The following is a 16,474-nucleotide window of genomic DNA, read 5'->3' as shown; positions in this document are numbered from 1 at the left end:
GTTGAATCGTGATATTAACTTCAAAGAATCAATATAATTACTCTAACACAACAAGTGTAAGTGAAATAATATATTAAGTATAATTTCATTCATTGATTTAACTCATGAAAAGCTGCGGATTATTTAGAGTCGACCAATAAATAAATTCGCAAGTTTTATTATAGGAATCTTCTTTTTATGAAAAAGCTAATTAACTTTGCAGTTATTCTAGAGTATCTGGCAATGGAATTTTTGTAGAACAAAAAAATTCACGATAATGTCAATGATTTGGTGAAGCTTTTTGCTAAGTGACTTCCAATCAAATGGGAAGAGAAAATATCGAGAAACTGTAAATGAAAAGGTGAAAGTAAAATCATCACAAAAATACCCAAGCAAATTATGTATTATTCTGAAAACTTTATTAACCCTTTGTAAATCAATACATTATTTTGGCTTCACATATGAATTTCTGTATAGCTTTACAATTAGAATCGTTAAGTTTGGAATATTTGAGTTCAATACAAAATTCACCTCCACTAAAATTATTGGGCTCTCCTGCGTTCCATCTTTCATAAGGTAGAGGTTCTCCTGTGGCAATTGAAATAAATTCCCGATTCCCCGCCAAACAGTATCCAGACAGCCAAATATAATTATCTGTAATAACTGTTAAGAGCGCATCCATCTCTTCGCTGCTTTCGATGTTCCACAAATTACCTCCTAGCTGTCGACAAATGTGACTCGCTTGAAACCAGGTTACTTTCTCCTCACTGATTCGGTACAATTTGTTGCCAATTTGAAGCGGGAAATTACCTCGCAATTCATCAATTGAAGCTGCTGGGGTAATTATTTCAGACTGAGCTAAAACTTCAATTTCTAAATTAGATCAAGGCTTTTGAATCCTTCGTATTCTTCACTTACTCGTCTTATTTGCCATGGAAGAGTGCAAAAGTTGCAGGAAAAATAATAGAAGACCAAGTTTTCCGATCATGTTGCTGACTTTCGTTGAACTTATTCTTCTGGCCAAATGCTTTCCGAATTTATACTAATCCCAGACTGTGCACTTATCGTACGTGAAGTGGCGAAAATTAATAATGTTGTATTCGATCCGCATATAGATTTATGATCATTGTTTATAGGTCCATTGTAAAACTTTTGAGTATTTGATCAGGAGAAATTATAATCTTGCAATCTTTACGGTCGGTATAATAAGCAATTCCTGTTTCATTTCCGTCTTTTTGAAGATTTGATAACGTTCGAATGTAGGTAAACTAATTGTGCTTATGAAGCAAGTTAACAAAGATAACAAATCGAATCATTCTGTTAAACTTTCTTTTCATGATTGCTTTGCATTTCAATCAACATAGTTTGAACAATTCAAATGGTTGAGTTAAACCGTCTTCATAATGTAAAGCACAAAACCAAATATGAATTGAATATTTGGAATGTCGAAATGTCCTAAATTTTCGGGTACTTATATAAAATGAATTTAAGAATTCCTTGTCTGTGTGAGGGCTTTTCGTATGTTAAATAGGAATTAGATATCAGGATGTTCTTAGATAAATGCATTCTAATAAAAGTCATTCATAATATCGGCTTCTCAGTCTTGATAAATAGAAGAGCTCTTGGCGACAATTTAAAACTATCCTGGGCGATTCAATAGAAATTATTTATATTTAACATTATAAAGAAACAGTGCGACCAATTAAATGTTCTTTAGTGAAATATTGATTTTATTTATAATAATTTGTTTTAATAATACAATATTTTAGCTTCGCATATAAATTTGCGCAATATAATACACGAATTGTCATTTAACGCTGTTCGATCAAATTTACCACAAATCTCAATACCATTACGATTATTGGGCTCTCCAGTGTCCCATCTAAAATATGGCATGATCTCTCCTGTGGCGATAGAAATGAACTCGCGGTCCTCTGCTAGACAGTATGCGGATATCCAATAACGACCAATGGGTATATATTGAGTAAGTTTCCTCCCAACTGTCGGCAAATGTGCGCCGCTGTGTACCAGTTTACACGCTGATCTTCGATTCGGTAAAATTTCTTGCCAATTTGGAGTGGGAAATTGCTTTCCAATTCATCAACCGAAGATGCTTGGGTAATTATTTCAGGAGCTGAAACTTTAATTAATAAATTAGATCAAGGCTTTTGAATCCTTTGTATTCTCTTACTCGTCTTATTTGACATTGCAAAGTGTCAAATTTGCAGGAAAAATAGGAGAAGACCAAGTTCTCCGATCATGTTGCTGACTTTCGTTCAACTAATGATTCTTTGTAAATGCATTTCGAATTTATACTATTCCAATTGTAAACACTTATCGTAAGTAAAGTGATCATTTATAGTTACAAGGACGAAATTGTGTATTGGTTATCTTTATGAGTGTTGTGTGTTAACGCTATTGATCAGGATTCCTGTTTGATTTTGCGATAACGATCAGATGTTGACTTAATGAAGAAAGTTAACAAAAAAAAGAAATCGAGTCAATCTGTTAAACATTCTATTCTTGCTTGTTTTGTTTCTAATTTAACTGGGTTAAGTTAAACGGACTTCAGAATATTCAGCATGTCGAACCGTTTTGAATTTTGTGGTACATATTTTGTAAAATGAATTTAATAATTCCAAATTCGTTTGAATGATATCTTTGTGTTAAATAGGTACTAGATGTTATGAACTTCATAGAAAAATGGTAGCTTTTGGGTTATCCAAGTATCCATCACACAAAATCTCTTTGAAGACTTTATCAATCCATTTGACATATATTGTATGCTCTTGTTTATAGATCGACCTCGTCGTTGAGATTGAAGAAGATTTAATTGTGTTACATACTCAAGAATTCATTAAAAATATTGATAATAATGTAAATTGTATATTGTTTTTCGTTCGATATATTTGACAGAAAAGTATGTGAATTAACTAATTATAATTCATCAATAAAGTATGTGAGCTTGGCACACATAGTACCTCAAATTTACACAAGTTATCGAATCCAGGAATCCCTTGGTCATTTCCACACACAATTCAGTACGGTTCAAATATCCCTCCTTCCATCTATTGTAGGGCATCGGCTCTCCAGTCGCGATGGATAGAAAAGTTCCTGGCTCCAGAATGGTTGAGGCTTGATAAGTATTTAACAGACTGTTTAAGGATGTCCAGAGGCTGTCCGATGGATATAAAGCAGCAAACAAATCCATTTCTGTACTGCTCTCAATGTTCAACAAGTATCCGCCCATCTTACGGCAGTTGTTGACTGCTTTATACCAATTGACCTTCTCCTTGGATTCAACGTAATAGAGTTTCTTGCCAATTTGGAGATTGAACTTGCCACATGAGGCAACACATTTTGAAGAATCGCTCAATTGAGTAAAAGTTTGTGCTGTAAACATTTCTAGTTTATTTGACAGGACTTTGAATCTTCTTTGGGCTACTCACGAATTTCCATCGACATGGACAGATGGCACAATTGAAGGCAGAAGAAAAGGAAAACTAGTTTCGGACTCATTTTGAATGTTTAAACAGAACTGACGACTCTTTTGGAAAGTCTCTAGCATTTATACTAAAATGTACACTCGTCGATTGGTGAAATTATCAGAGATTTTGCAAATACGATAAGAGTTTGCATTGCGACCGTAATAAATTATACAACCACTTATAAGCTAATTGGAGAAATAACCTCTTCAGACAGGGAAACGGAAGTACATTCTCCGCTATAAATATTCTTAAGTACGTGTATTGATAGTACGTATACAAATACAATTTTCATGATTACGGTTGATAATAATGAAAACCGAATTTTAATTGGACTAATCGTCAGTAAATGACTAAATTACCGACCGCATTTTTTCCTAATTCCTGAAAATTTGGTTGCGATCAGATAAAAATTGTGGAAGTTATTAAAGAAATACTTTTGTATGGGCAAAAACGCCTACTTACTAGGGCTTTTAGTTGCTTTGGCCGACAATCTGGCACATTGTGCTGTCTATGGTATATTTTGAATGGTGTGCTGTATCGATATACCAAACATACCACTTGGTATATTTTGAGTATTTTCGGTATGTTTTGAAAATAATACCAATATTTTGCCCTTATTAAAAATGGGTAGCGGGTATCTCACAGTCGAGCACACTCGACTGTAACTTTCTTACTTGTTTCATTTGATTTTGAAAGCTCCATCGGAGGCAGAAAGAGTATTATTCGGAAGTTTTCTCCAGTTGCCTTAACTCCACACAAATTTGCCATACGTTGTGCTCAAAAATAATCTTTTTACTGTTTCAAAGCCGCATTGATCTCTCCGTTTGATCAAGATTTACATTGTAGAACTTTTTTTAGTCACAAAAAGCAAAAAAAAAACGACACTGAGCTTCGCGATTTCACTTGCTCAGAGAATGAGAAACACGTGCTGCCTTTGAATACGTATATATTTTGATAGTTTATATATTTTATAGTTTCTTTTTTGTTTTTAGTTTACTGCTAAAGCAATACAAAATTGTTGTTTAAGCTACGAGTTATATGTATATAACAGCTACTGGCGCACTTATAGAATTGTAATTGTAATTGTGTAATGTATTTCTATATATATATATATATATATTCGCACTAAATATGTATGTACAAAATGTAAATGTATGCATACAATATTCTTAATTAATTTCCACACTCACACACGCACGCAAATACTCTATATAATAATGCTAAAACGCACATTTCTTCATATAGACAATTCGAACTGGTGCTTATCTAATCATAATGTAATTTATTTATTGCGTACAAGTCTATAAGTCTAGAGAAATACAATATATATATATAGTATGAGAGTAGGGCATTCATTTATCCTTTCAGTTGAATGAATGTATGATTCCAATTATAATTCCACACTCTGTTGATATAGTACATATGTATAATTGTATAGTTCGATACAGTTTATAATAGTATTGCAATAAGTTTTGGGACTCTTCTTTCATTCTTTATCCTTCTTCATTTTCGGTTACAATTGTATAATAATATTGGAAAAAATTAAAGTGTTGGGATGAACAGAAAAGATGAGGAAACATTGGCTTTGGGAATGCGTATCACAGATACACAAAGTATCCAAAGTCGCCTGTGCTACAAATGGATTATTTAATAAACATTTGTCTACGATTTCGTAGGAACACTTTACGGTCTTCTAGTTGCACAATACAAAAGGTTGCATCAATCGAAACATTTCCAAAATATCTTCTTATTTATATATTTCTAGTATAGTCAGTCAGTCAGTCGTTGGCCTCTCTTGGCACCTTTTTTACTATTCAGATATTTGGTACATATGCGTAATCTAGGGAAATGTTTCAATCTTCAAATGCATCTTCATCGTATTGTCTTGGCTAATTTCTTAGTTTCGTTGTGTGCGAAAAAGGCCTTTTGTGTTAAGTTTTGACTTTCTTTTCTACTCGTAACAAATATTCTTCAGCAGGCGGCTGGGATATGTTTCAAAGCACTAAACACAAATGAAAGTGAGAAAGAGAGTGAGTGGGTGGGAGGAAAGAGGGATAGATAACTAATGCTAAATGGTTTTGAAGACATATTAAGGAGGACTAATCATAACATATATAATTTGCACTAATTGAAAATTGTATTTCTTTCGGTTTAACATAATAGTATAATATATATTTTTGCTGTTGCTTTTGCTGCCACCTTCTTTGTTCTCTCTCCGGGTTTTGTTTCGAATTTTCTGGTATGCTTAATGTAAATAAATTATATCACAACAATAGAGACAAAGTTTGTGGTCAGTGTGAGTGTGAGCTGAAGTGTGTGTTCTCAGGTGTGTGTAGTGTTGCTTTCGAGTCAAGAAAACGAAACGAACGAGGGCTGCACGCAGACTACAAAATACATACGAGATATACTTATATACAAAACGTTGGGCTTATTACAACAATGAATTTGGAGCACTCACACACACACGTTATACATAAATCCATATATATACACACTACACACACACACACATACTACTCTGCACCCACACAGACACAGACAAGCGGGCGCGTTTGCGCACAGCAAATGTTCCACTGAGATCCAAGATACACAAGAGTGACGCCCCCTCAAGTTGGAGGCGTGTCCCGTCCAGCGCTCACTTAATACTAACTCTTGCTGAGCGCCTTCTTTTTCCTTTGTACCAGAATATCGTAGAACGGATTGTGGCTGATGGACTGCGTCAGTCGCTTGATCCATTCCTGTTGATCCTCCTCCGTTGCGGCCGACATGCGATACACCGTGTGCTTGCCCTCCACCACCTGATAGATAAATCGAAATGTGAATAGAATTCAGCTTGAGAAGTTTACTTCCTTCTTCGTCTTTTACCTTGCCCTCGGAGTCAGTCTTGCATGCCTTGATAATATCAGCGCCGCCGGTGGCAAAGAGCTCAAAGCAATGCGGTTTACTGCGATCCTGAATCTCGCGCACCGATATATTCTCCAGCGGTATAATGCCACGCGGCTCCTTATCCGTTGTATACTCGAAATAATACAGGCAATTGTCGTTCAGTATGAACCAGCGTCGCTTCCACGATTTGTATCTGCATACAGTATAAATATTTAGCATTTCCAACATGAAGTTTAAACTCAATTCTCAGACTCCTACCTGCCGCCTTGTTTCCATAGCCAGCCCTCCTTGTCGGGATTGAAGAAGGTGTGCATCAGATCGTTGCCATCATCCTGGGGTATCTTAAAGGGTTCCGTTCGAATCGATTCGTACAGCGATTCGAGTAAACCGCGTGGCAAGTCGCCTCCGTTGTTGATGCCACGATTCATCGAGATGAATTGCTCAACGGTGGGTTTGTCTTTGACCTTTTTTTATGGGGATTTAACATTGAGAACAGTGAATATTAGAGAAACTTTCAACACCATTTCCAAACGCACTTTGCAGAGAGAGATAAATACACTTTACGATATTGACACTAATTGGGGTTAGATGCTGATGATGCTTTTGGCTAGCCAATTAGTTGGCACTCGTGTGAAATGCTTTAGACTTGACCTATTTATAGCACAATTTTATAATTGCTGCTGCTGCTTCTGCTGTTACTGCTGCTGAGGGAGGCGGCTGGCAAGTGGCATGTGGCATGCGGAAGTGGCGTCGTGTGGGCTCTCGATAATTGCCAGCTGACAGGCGACACAAGTTAGAGAAACAGAATGTGTTTTCAATTCCGCACAACATTTTTGGGCCACGCGTCTCACGCGTTTCGCGATTTCTTTTTCGCCAAAAAAAAAAGAAAACAATTCAAAAGAAACACACACTGAACTTCCTTCCGGTTGGCGAACATCATGACAGTGAATTGCAATTTGTTGGCAATAAAAACACACAACACAGAATGAATTTAACAAACGTTAAATTGAAGTACGCCGATTAAAAGCTTAAGCATCGTTTTGCTAGTTTCTTTTTTTAGATACAAAATAAATTTGTAACTTTTGAATGGTAATTTTGTACTGTCTAATTTGTTTTCGTTTAGAGAACTTGCTGTTCGACAACAGATTTTATCACTGAAATTTTCTCTTTTAAATGGGAATTGTTTATAGGACGTTTTCGTCCTAATTTGTCTCCCTTTTCAGCGTCATATTTATAAAATTGACTGCATATTCTAGAACTTTGTTGTATATCAGCATAGATACAAAATAAATTTGTAACTAATGAAAGGGAATTTTGTTTTATAGAACTTTTTCGTCCTAATTTGTTTTTATTTTCAGTAACATTTAAATCACTTGTGGCCTTTATATCATATTTCTATTTTGATTGGAATAAATTTGGAACTATTAAAAACTAATATTTTTTTTACAGAACTTTTTCGTTCCAATTTGTTTTCCTTTTTAGTGCCATATTTATGAAACTTTTATATTGTGAATTCTTCTTCCTAATTTGCTTTCATATCTAGAACTTGTTGCTTCTACACTATATTAATTTGCTTGGATTTTTCATGTTAGCAGCATAGATACAAAATAAATTTGTAACTATTAAATATGAGTTTTGTTTTATAGAACTTTTTCGTTCTAAATTGTTTCGCTTTTTGGTGTTTGTGGCTTCTTTTTGCTGTTCTACACTATATTCATATTTTTATTGGATTTTTCTTTTTAGCAGCATTGATACAAAATAAATTTGTAACTTTTTTGCGTCCTAATCTGTTTCCCTTTCTCAGTGTCAATCACATCAACATATTTATCTTTTTGGGTGCCATTTGTTTGGATAATACTATCCAATATTTTGGAAATATCGTAAACTTGACTCACCGATGGATTGTGTAGAGATGTATTGAGCATAATGATGGCAAAGCTGAGCACATAGCAGGTATCTGTGTTGGTAAAAATATCCAGATTGAGTTGACAATATCGCTGGGCAAAGCATTCCATCATGCGATCGATCTTTTGCGCCTCGCCAGGCAATCGAAATGACCACAGAAATTGCCTAGAATAGGATAGGAAATATAATCAACATTATTATCAATTCAATTAGCTGAAACGAGAGAGAGATGGAAGACATACCTCAGAGCTTGCACCAGTATCAGATTGGTGAAATCATGCAGGGCAACGAATGCCTTTAGCACATCCTCGTTGAAATCGTTTTTCTCGCCGAGGTAATCGCCTGGAAGAGAACGCGCAGTGAAATTTATGTTATGCGTTATGAACTTTTAATTGAATTTATTCGCCCAACTACCCTCCCCCAAAGTAAAGTCGTTGAACTCTGACTCTTACCTATTGCCGTTTTGTTGAGTCCCTCGCCCTTGTAGAGGAAATGCGCCACATCCTGTGGATCATGGCGCAGCAGTCGATTCTCCACAAGATATTCGATGCCTGCATAGAAGATAGACAGAGAAGAATATTTGTTAAAATTGCAATTAGTTGTGGTTCTATTGTACTTGGAAAAGATAAGAAAACACCCGGAAACAGCTACCAACCAAGGCAGAGGCAAATGCAGGCCACAGCGAGCACAATCTACCCATATATGTAAATATTTATATATGTATGAAGACTGCGTTCGTATCGTCGTCAGTGAGCCGCAACATAAACCACACAGTAATCTCAATATAATAATAAATAAAGCAAAACACTAAGGAGCGGCCGTCGAAGTCGATGTCATTATTTGCCAATCAAAACGCGGAGGGTTCCAGAGACTCGAGTCTCTGAATCCGACTGCAGCAATTTGCGATAAAAGCCGGAAAGCAACAGAGCTCGAGGCAACATATAAAGTAAACACATTTAGAGCAAAGCAACACCCAACAACAACAACAACAACAACAACAGCGGCAACGACAGCAACAGAAAATGCGACAATCGACAGCCAAATTTGGCAATCGCGTGTGTTGGTACACACAACAGACGCTAGGTGGCGCCGTAAAAAACAATGCGCCTCAGGGACGTTCGTTGAGAAGATATCATCATAAATACACATAGATGAAATGAGGAAGCGACAACCAAAATGGAGTAATAAAAGGGTTGCCATATTCAAGCAAATTACATTTATATACTAAAAAGCAAAGAGGGGTCAACATATTAAACCAATAAAAATGTAATGCAGTACTTTAATATACTGAACTTTATGCTGTCAATAATTAAGTTATTTAAATACATATTAAATAAATTGGAAGTTACCATATTAATTTAAAAAATTTCATCTAAATTACATTGTCAATAATTCAGCTAATAAATGCTCATAAAAAATTGTTGATTGCCATTTTAAGCTAATAAAGTTATAAATTGTAATATAGCACTTTAATTGCCTGTAATCATAATCACATAATTATGACAATAATAAAGTTGTTTCCGTTTACAATTATAACTGACAATTGCAAATCATGTAATTTAAGATAAAAAGTTATAATTGAGGAAATCAGTTTTTGAAAAAAAAAAAAATTGTTATTTTAGGACATATATTCATTCAATGATATGATATTTAATAATTTCATCACTTTTGTTAATTTTTTGAACAGTTAATCTTCGAACTTAATAGTTTTATTATTATTGTTATGTAGGGAAAGTCTAATAAGACTCATCATGAGTTGTCATCATTGTACTCCATAATTTAATTAAATTAATGATGAATATATTGAAAATGATAATAAGATTGTAAAAATTATAACAAATTTATCAAATTATAATAAAATTTTAAACATTATAGTAAAAAACAAGAACAAACATTGAATGGCAAGCAATAAATTTGTACTTTTCTTTCCTAAGGAAATTTGATTCATTATCATTTAAAATAATGAGCTTTTAATTGATGTATAGAAATAACATTATCCCTAAGAACAACACACAAAACACTTTGGAAGCAACCCTCGCCTCGGCCAAACAACAAGTTGAGCGCTTTTCATTCTTTTTGTCGCTGTTTTTCTCGATAGCCAGACAGATTGGCTTTTCAGATTGAGGCTTTTGTAGTTTTGTTGCTGTCAATGGGAATCCATATACACCACAATGACAACAATAATAATAATGACAACAACAACAACAACAGCAGCAAGAACAGAAATGACAATGACAACAATAATAATGGAGAAATGGCAACGATAATGACAAAGGAGTCGCCGCCTCGAGGAGTCGCAAAAGTTTTTGCGTGTCGCTGAGCGAGAGGGAGAGGAAGTGAAGAACCGAGAAGGGGGCTCGTCACACGCGATTAGCATCAGCAAGTTGGCAGCTCCACACTACCAAGCGGCAGCACCTCCCACCCAGACAATGTATCGCTGCTGTGCGTTATGGATGGCACATTTGTGAGCTATTAATTTAAGTGTGTGTGCGTGTTTTCTTTTTTTTTGTGTTTGTTGTGTGTGGTATGGTGTGGGGGCTGATGTGGATAATCGGCCGATAAAGCGACAAATGACGACCCGACTGTCACCTCCCCACACTCCTCCCCTCTAGGGACTTTTGCTCATGTGCAAGTTTTTAATGGCGTCTCCTTCGTTTTAGAATTCGAACCCGATTCCCTCTTTGTTATCACTCGTGTCGCTTCGGTCGCTGACTTCAATGTGGATTAGCATTTTTATTGCCGCCCCCTCTGACAATTGGTATTTTATGCAGGATATATTTTCATGCCTTGTTCAATGACAGGCGGAAGATGCGTGCTGTGGCCTAATTTCAACTTGTCAACGTGAATTTATGGCCTAGAGAGGACGATGAAAATATTTGATTGGCTCTCGAAAGTGACACTCAAGAGTGGAGGAAACCAGGTCGAGATCTTAATCGGGAACAGTCAGCGGTTCATGCTAAGAATGTTTGTTATATTGAAGCACAAGTCGTCCACTTCTTGAAGTGAAGACTCACTTTTTATGCCCACTTAAAAGAATTGAAATAAACTTTAACAAGTACTTCTCTTCTCTTTTTCTAAGACAGTTTTCCCTGTAGATCTTTTGCTTGATATTCACTCACATCTGTTTGAAATCATCTACTCTTCATAGAAGATCTTGGCCTTGTTCGATCTGTCTGTCTGTCTCTTTATTTGTCCGTCTGCCCTTCACGCAGTTGTATATTGCGACATTGACATTTCCATTAAAACTGAAACGAGCTGCGGAGCACTCTGCCTCATGTCTCTTGGGGCACACGCTCTTGCGGTGATTCCTGCAGCACGTACTACAAAATGTCAACGAACTGTCAAATTTGTCAGCGTTTTAAGCTAGTGAATCCCACTCTCTGTTTCTCTCTCCAACTCTCTTTCACTGACTGCACCTCATTTCAGGCTCATTACGTTATTAAATTAACGTCGAAATTATCTTGAACCCTCTCGACAGCAAGCATTGCATCACATTGAAGCCACCCAATTATGAATGTGATGAGTGGAAATTTGCATGACAATTTTCACTCTCTGGCGCCATGTCACGCTTGCAGTTTTCTCTTTCTCTTTTCTTTTTGGCATTTTACTTCCTTGTCTCCAACATTTCAATTTGTCGTCATTGAAATTTCATTTAAATTACTTTTCATGCGCATTTCCTCACGTATAAAGGACACTTTGCTCTGATTAAAATCAGTCACAAAATGATTCTTATTTAATACTTTTACAATGACTCAATCTGTTTGGCTTTTATTTTCATAAGAACTGCAGCTACTTTTAGCACATTTCTTGGAATGTCAATCAGTAGCGGGATTCACATTAAACAAAGTGTTTCAAGATATTTGAGGTTTATATCTGAATAACCCATTTAATTTATGAATAAACTTGAGATTCTGTACTTTCCCAGAACCTGCCAAATGTGAACTTCTGTTTTACAGCTAATAAAATAGCACTAAATCTGAGAGTGTATTTACAGACAAATAAAGTGAAGAACAAGATGTTTGAGAAGTCAAATAAAATACTTATTTTAAATGAAGAATAAGCAATAAAATCCCTACTTTGATATATTGAAAAGCAACCAATAGAATCTTTGATTTGATATATTGAATGTTTTTCAGCCAATAAACATTTCGGTAATAAAATATTACTAAATTTTAGTTGGTAGACGTCTATTGAATGTGAAAAGCAGTAAAGATACAATAGTTTAGTTACTTAAATCGGCATCTATCTTTCAATAGGTTAGCTGAATAATAAAATGTCTGCTTGAATATAAATGTTTTGACCAGTACTAAAACGTAAACAGATATTAACAGACAAATAAAGTTGAGTAAATGATAAATTATTGAAATTTTTGATGTCATTTAATTTAAGGTAAATTCTCAAACCTCGAATTTCTAGTATCAATTGTTGTATTCTTATTATTAACAAGTAAGAATGAAAGCAAAACAGTGCGGTCTTAATTTTAAAATATACCAAATTAATATACCGTAAAATATACCAACGGCTGCATATACCAAGTTGTCAGCCAAAGCAACTACCAAGTGGAAAATAATTATATCTCTATGTCTTTTAGTCATTGAAGAATCTATTTTGTCAGTCCTCAGTATATATATAATTTATCATATTATCAAAGCTGCTAAACTCACCTTTCTTGGGATCCATGTTGAACTTTTTGCGTCCAATCGACATCTGTTTATCCTTGTTGGAATGCTTGTCCTCGGGCACATCGAGCGCCTCCATTTCGGAGACAACTTCGCACAGTTCATCTTTGATTTGCTGCAAGTGAACGAAAACGAAAGCGGAAAGGAAATTGAATTTAAAGAGTTTACAACTTTCACAAAAACATATTTGCATGCACAGCTGCAGGAACTCAATTCGCACTCGAGTGTCGAGTGTCGAGTATGCTATTCACATATTCGAATTGAGTGGTATTGAGCAAATGAGCAAACGAGCGAATGCAGCTGGAATAGAGTCGTATAATTTGCGGAAATGTGGCGACACAACAATTGTTGCTAAAAATATCGAAAATAAAAAAAAAAAAACAAACTGTTGACGAAAAGTTCAACAAGAAGTTGTCGTTGTCAGTCAGAGTTGTGAGTACATTCAAAGTAAGTGAGTGTAATGTGCGAATCATTTACATTGGCGACTGGCGCCAAACGGGACGAGCAAACGAAATTGTTTCACTTGAAACAATTTTCGTGATTCGTTGCAAGTGCTAAAAATAGAGAAGAGAGAGAAAGAGAGAGAGAGAGAGAGAACAATGAAAGCGCAGCACTGAGATTCATGGCGAATTTGATTTAATGGAATTATGCGGCAACAACAAGTACCTGTCACGGTGCGGTTCGCGTCCATTCATGGGGGTCAATTGCGCCTTAGAGGCAGATACAGATACGTCTAACAGTATCCATGAGATACTTGAAGCGTGTCACGCTCACATCGCTGTCGTTGTCGCTGTCTTGCGAGTATTCATCACATACATATTATGCTCACAATACGTATGAGCAAAGAGGCGTGACAAATTTGTCAAACATCTAATTGAGAAGCAGCAGCAAGGCTGTAAATGTATCTGTGAAGTCTACAAGTATCTGAGTATCTGTAGCAGCACATTCGAGATACAGTTTACTGCACTCAAGTGTCTCTCAGTTATTTGTCAAACAGTTGACGCTTGACTTGGCGAATGGCCACGAGACCGGAACATATCAATTGCCCCCCAAGACACAGCATTGCCCCTCCACCTCCTCCTCCTCTTTTTCCCTCTTTCTCTCTCTTCTCTGAAGTCTACTGCATGACCTTCTGACTCATTTGCTCAGCCTCTATATGCAAATCGAGTGCGGAATGCCAATTAAAACCGTTGTGGAAAAACAATTGACAACAGCTAAAGTTTTTTTTGTCGTCAGCGTCTTGGCAAGTTTGGAAGTTATGCGATGAGCTCATTCCTTGCGATGACCCCAGAGAATTTGCTAATTTTAGAGATTTCCGAAACAGAATCTCAATTCGTCTTTTTCGAGAATTCGATGGGTCGTTGACGTGACGAATGCTTTTTTTGTTTTTCTTTTTGCTCCATTTTGAAATTCCGAAATGTCTGAAAAGCTGATCAATAATTCCGATCAGCAAACTCGAATTCCGTCTACAATAAAAGTAGTCATCGATATAAAAAAAACAACTTGATTAGACACAGTTTGGGAATTGAATCTCTGAGATGTTTTATGCATATGGAACGCGATGCGCTTCCGCTGGGCATTAATAAGCCATAAAAAACAAAAAAACACAACGAAACCTTTCAATTAGTGAGGAGTTTGAATTATGTAAATTACCGCGTAGGGTTAAATGATCAGACAGAAGCCAAAGCGAGGCCCTTGGCTATGAGAAAAAACATTTACCAAATGATCGAAAATTACATAAAACCCTAACCAAAAGGGGACGACGGCGAAGGCTGATCAAAGAGCAACAGGTGGACAACTTCCAGGGGTTATTGATAGAGCGAGCAAAGACAGAAAGCAAAAGCCAACGAGCGAGTGGCAGACGCAAAGCTAATGAACGTCAAGCTTTAAAAATAACTCGATAACAATGTGAACGATGACGCTGAGAACGACAGGTAAACGACGACGACGACGACGTCGAAGGTGTGGGAACGAGAAAGAGACAGAGAGAGAATCAGAGAATCAATCAAGAAACCTGTTTCAATGCAATGCAAATTCAATCACACTTCACAACACAATCGAGAGTTGCACAGTGTGGTTATCGCACATCAAGAAATACTTTTAAATAGCATTTGTTTCACTTAAATGACAAGCCAACAATTAGGTAATGTCATTAAGCAACTTATAGAGAACCGATTGCAGATTGTACGCAATCGACAGTTATGAATTGTTTGACGCTGCCAAGTGAACATTCTGAGTAATTAGATCGAGAATTCTTTACGAGGTAGTTGGCATATAGGAAGTTATGAAACTAATGAGAAAAGTAGTTGAAAAAACATTTGAATTATAGAGTAAAATCAATTAAGAAATAAAAATAAATATAGGTTATTTGTTGCTTAATAAATAAGTTAGATAAAATGTCTAAGAAAAGGTATATTTAACTTTGAAATACAAAATTAAAATAAAAACTAAGAATAATTTTATTTGTAGGAATGAGTAAAAAAGGATGTAGAAAAATCATAATGAATGAAAGTCAACAAGACATTTGTCATTCAGGAAGTTATAAAATCAATGACAAATGTAGTTATGAACAAATTTAATTATAGAGTAAAATCAATTAAGAAATATGAACCAATATAGGTAACTTGTTGCTTAATAAATTAGTTAAATTAAATGCCTAGGAAAATACATTTTATTTTGAAATACAAATATAAGATACACACCCCACACAAATAACTTTCTGTTTGTCGGTATGAATAAAGAAGTATTAAAGTCAACTATGATAAGCATGTGCCATTAAGGAAGTCATAAAACTAATGTGAAAAGTTGATATGCAAAATATGAATTATTAAGGTAATACAATCCAATTGAAATTCCAAATAAAGTAATGACAATTCGTAAGATACATTCTTTAGTTTGCCAATATTTTGATACTAAAGATTTTATACTCTGCCAAGTTTTAGTTTAATGATGTAATGAACCTTTTGCTTCAAAGAGTGGTCAAAAAAAGTTCTTGTAAAGAAAGAAATTCGCTAATCAAATATATTTGAAAAGAAACAGACGCAAAATAGTTTTGAGAAAATTAGATCTATACAGAAAATAAAATGCAGAATTCACATGAAGAAGATATTCCTTTATATAGTAACTTTTTGCATTAAAAAAGTGTTGTATGATAAGCACATGCCAAACAATATTGAATTTCCACTTAAGACAAATATAATTTATCTTAGTGGCGATCACCAAAATAAATGTAGAGAATCAAATTGTTGCTTAAATATTGTGAAGTTTGAGAGAAGTGCGTATTAAGTTAAAGAAACATTAAATTTAAAATTTGCTAAAGTTGCGATAAGTAGATTAGTAGATTGTAAAGTCAGTGTTCCAAAAAGAAAAGTACTCATTTAGTTACAGAAAATAAGACAGCAATATTATAATGAAATATAAATTCAAAATTTGCTAAATAAGACAGCAACATTATAATGAAATAACTCATTAAATTTAAAAATAACCCGGGCAAAAGAATAGTTGTTATCCATTTCCATAGCAAGATAATAACTTGAT

General features: G+C 35.2%; 2 protein-coding genes across 4 annotated transcripts in view; both read right to left on the bottom strand.

Moving 5' to 3' along the window:
• Positions 1 to 1,875: 1,875 nt before the first annotated feature.
• On the bottom strand, positions 1,876 to 3,551 carry LOC117565916 (C-type lectin 37Db-like). The gene is made up of 3 exons (XM_034245284.2): positions 3,429 to 3,551; positions 2,171 to 3,372; positions 1,876 to 2,119 (listed from the first exon to the last, which is right to left on the bottom strand). Exons 1-2 carry the CDS (start codon positions 3,496 to 3,498, stop codon positions 2,927 to 2,929), a joined length of 516 nt encoding a protein of 171 aa, XP_034101175.1. The 5' UTR covers positions 3,499 to 3,551; the 3' UTR covers positions 1,876 to 2,119; positions 2,171 to 2,926.
• Positions 3,552 to 4,401: 850 nt separating this feature from the next.
• The window catches only part of LOC117565913 (cytohesin-1), a 43,067-nt gene continuing 30,994 nt past the window's right edge, over positions 4,402 to 16,474 (bottom strand). For all 3 annotated transcript variants that reach the window (XM_034245281.2, XM_034245282.2, XM_034245280.2), the window contains 7 exons: positions 12,923 to 13,052; positions 8,711 to 8,809; positions 8,501 to 8,600; positions 8,249 to 8,423; positions 6,612 to 6,817; positions 6,333 to 6,546; positions 4,402 to 6,265 (listed from right to left, as the gene is read on the bottom strand). In XM_034245281.2, the coding sequence (XP_034101172.1) occupies positions 6,113 to 6,265; positions 6,333 to 6,546; positions 6,612 to 6,817; positions 8,249 to 8,423; positions 8,501 to 8,600; positions 8,711 to 8,809; positions 12,923 to 13,052 (1,077 nt within the window). In that variant the 3' untranslated portion in view covers positions 4,402 to 6,112. The remainder of the gene's footprint in view (positions 6,266 to 6,332; positions 6,547 to 6,611; positions 6,818 to 8,248; positions 8,424 to 8,500; positions 8,601 to 8,710; positions 8,810 to 12,922; positions 13,053 to 16,474) is intronic.

This window comes from Drosophila albomicans, chromosome 2L, assembly GCF_009650485.2.
Source record: "Drosophila albomicans strain 15112-1751.03 chromosome 2L, ASM965048v2, whole genome shotgun sequence".
Lineage (NCBI taxonomy): Eukaryota > Metazoa > Arthropoda > Insecta > Diptera > Drosophilidae > Drosophila > Drosophila albomicans.
This window is presented reverse-complemented; position numbering and strand designations above follow the sequence as displayed.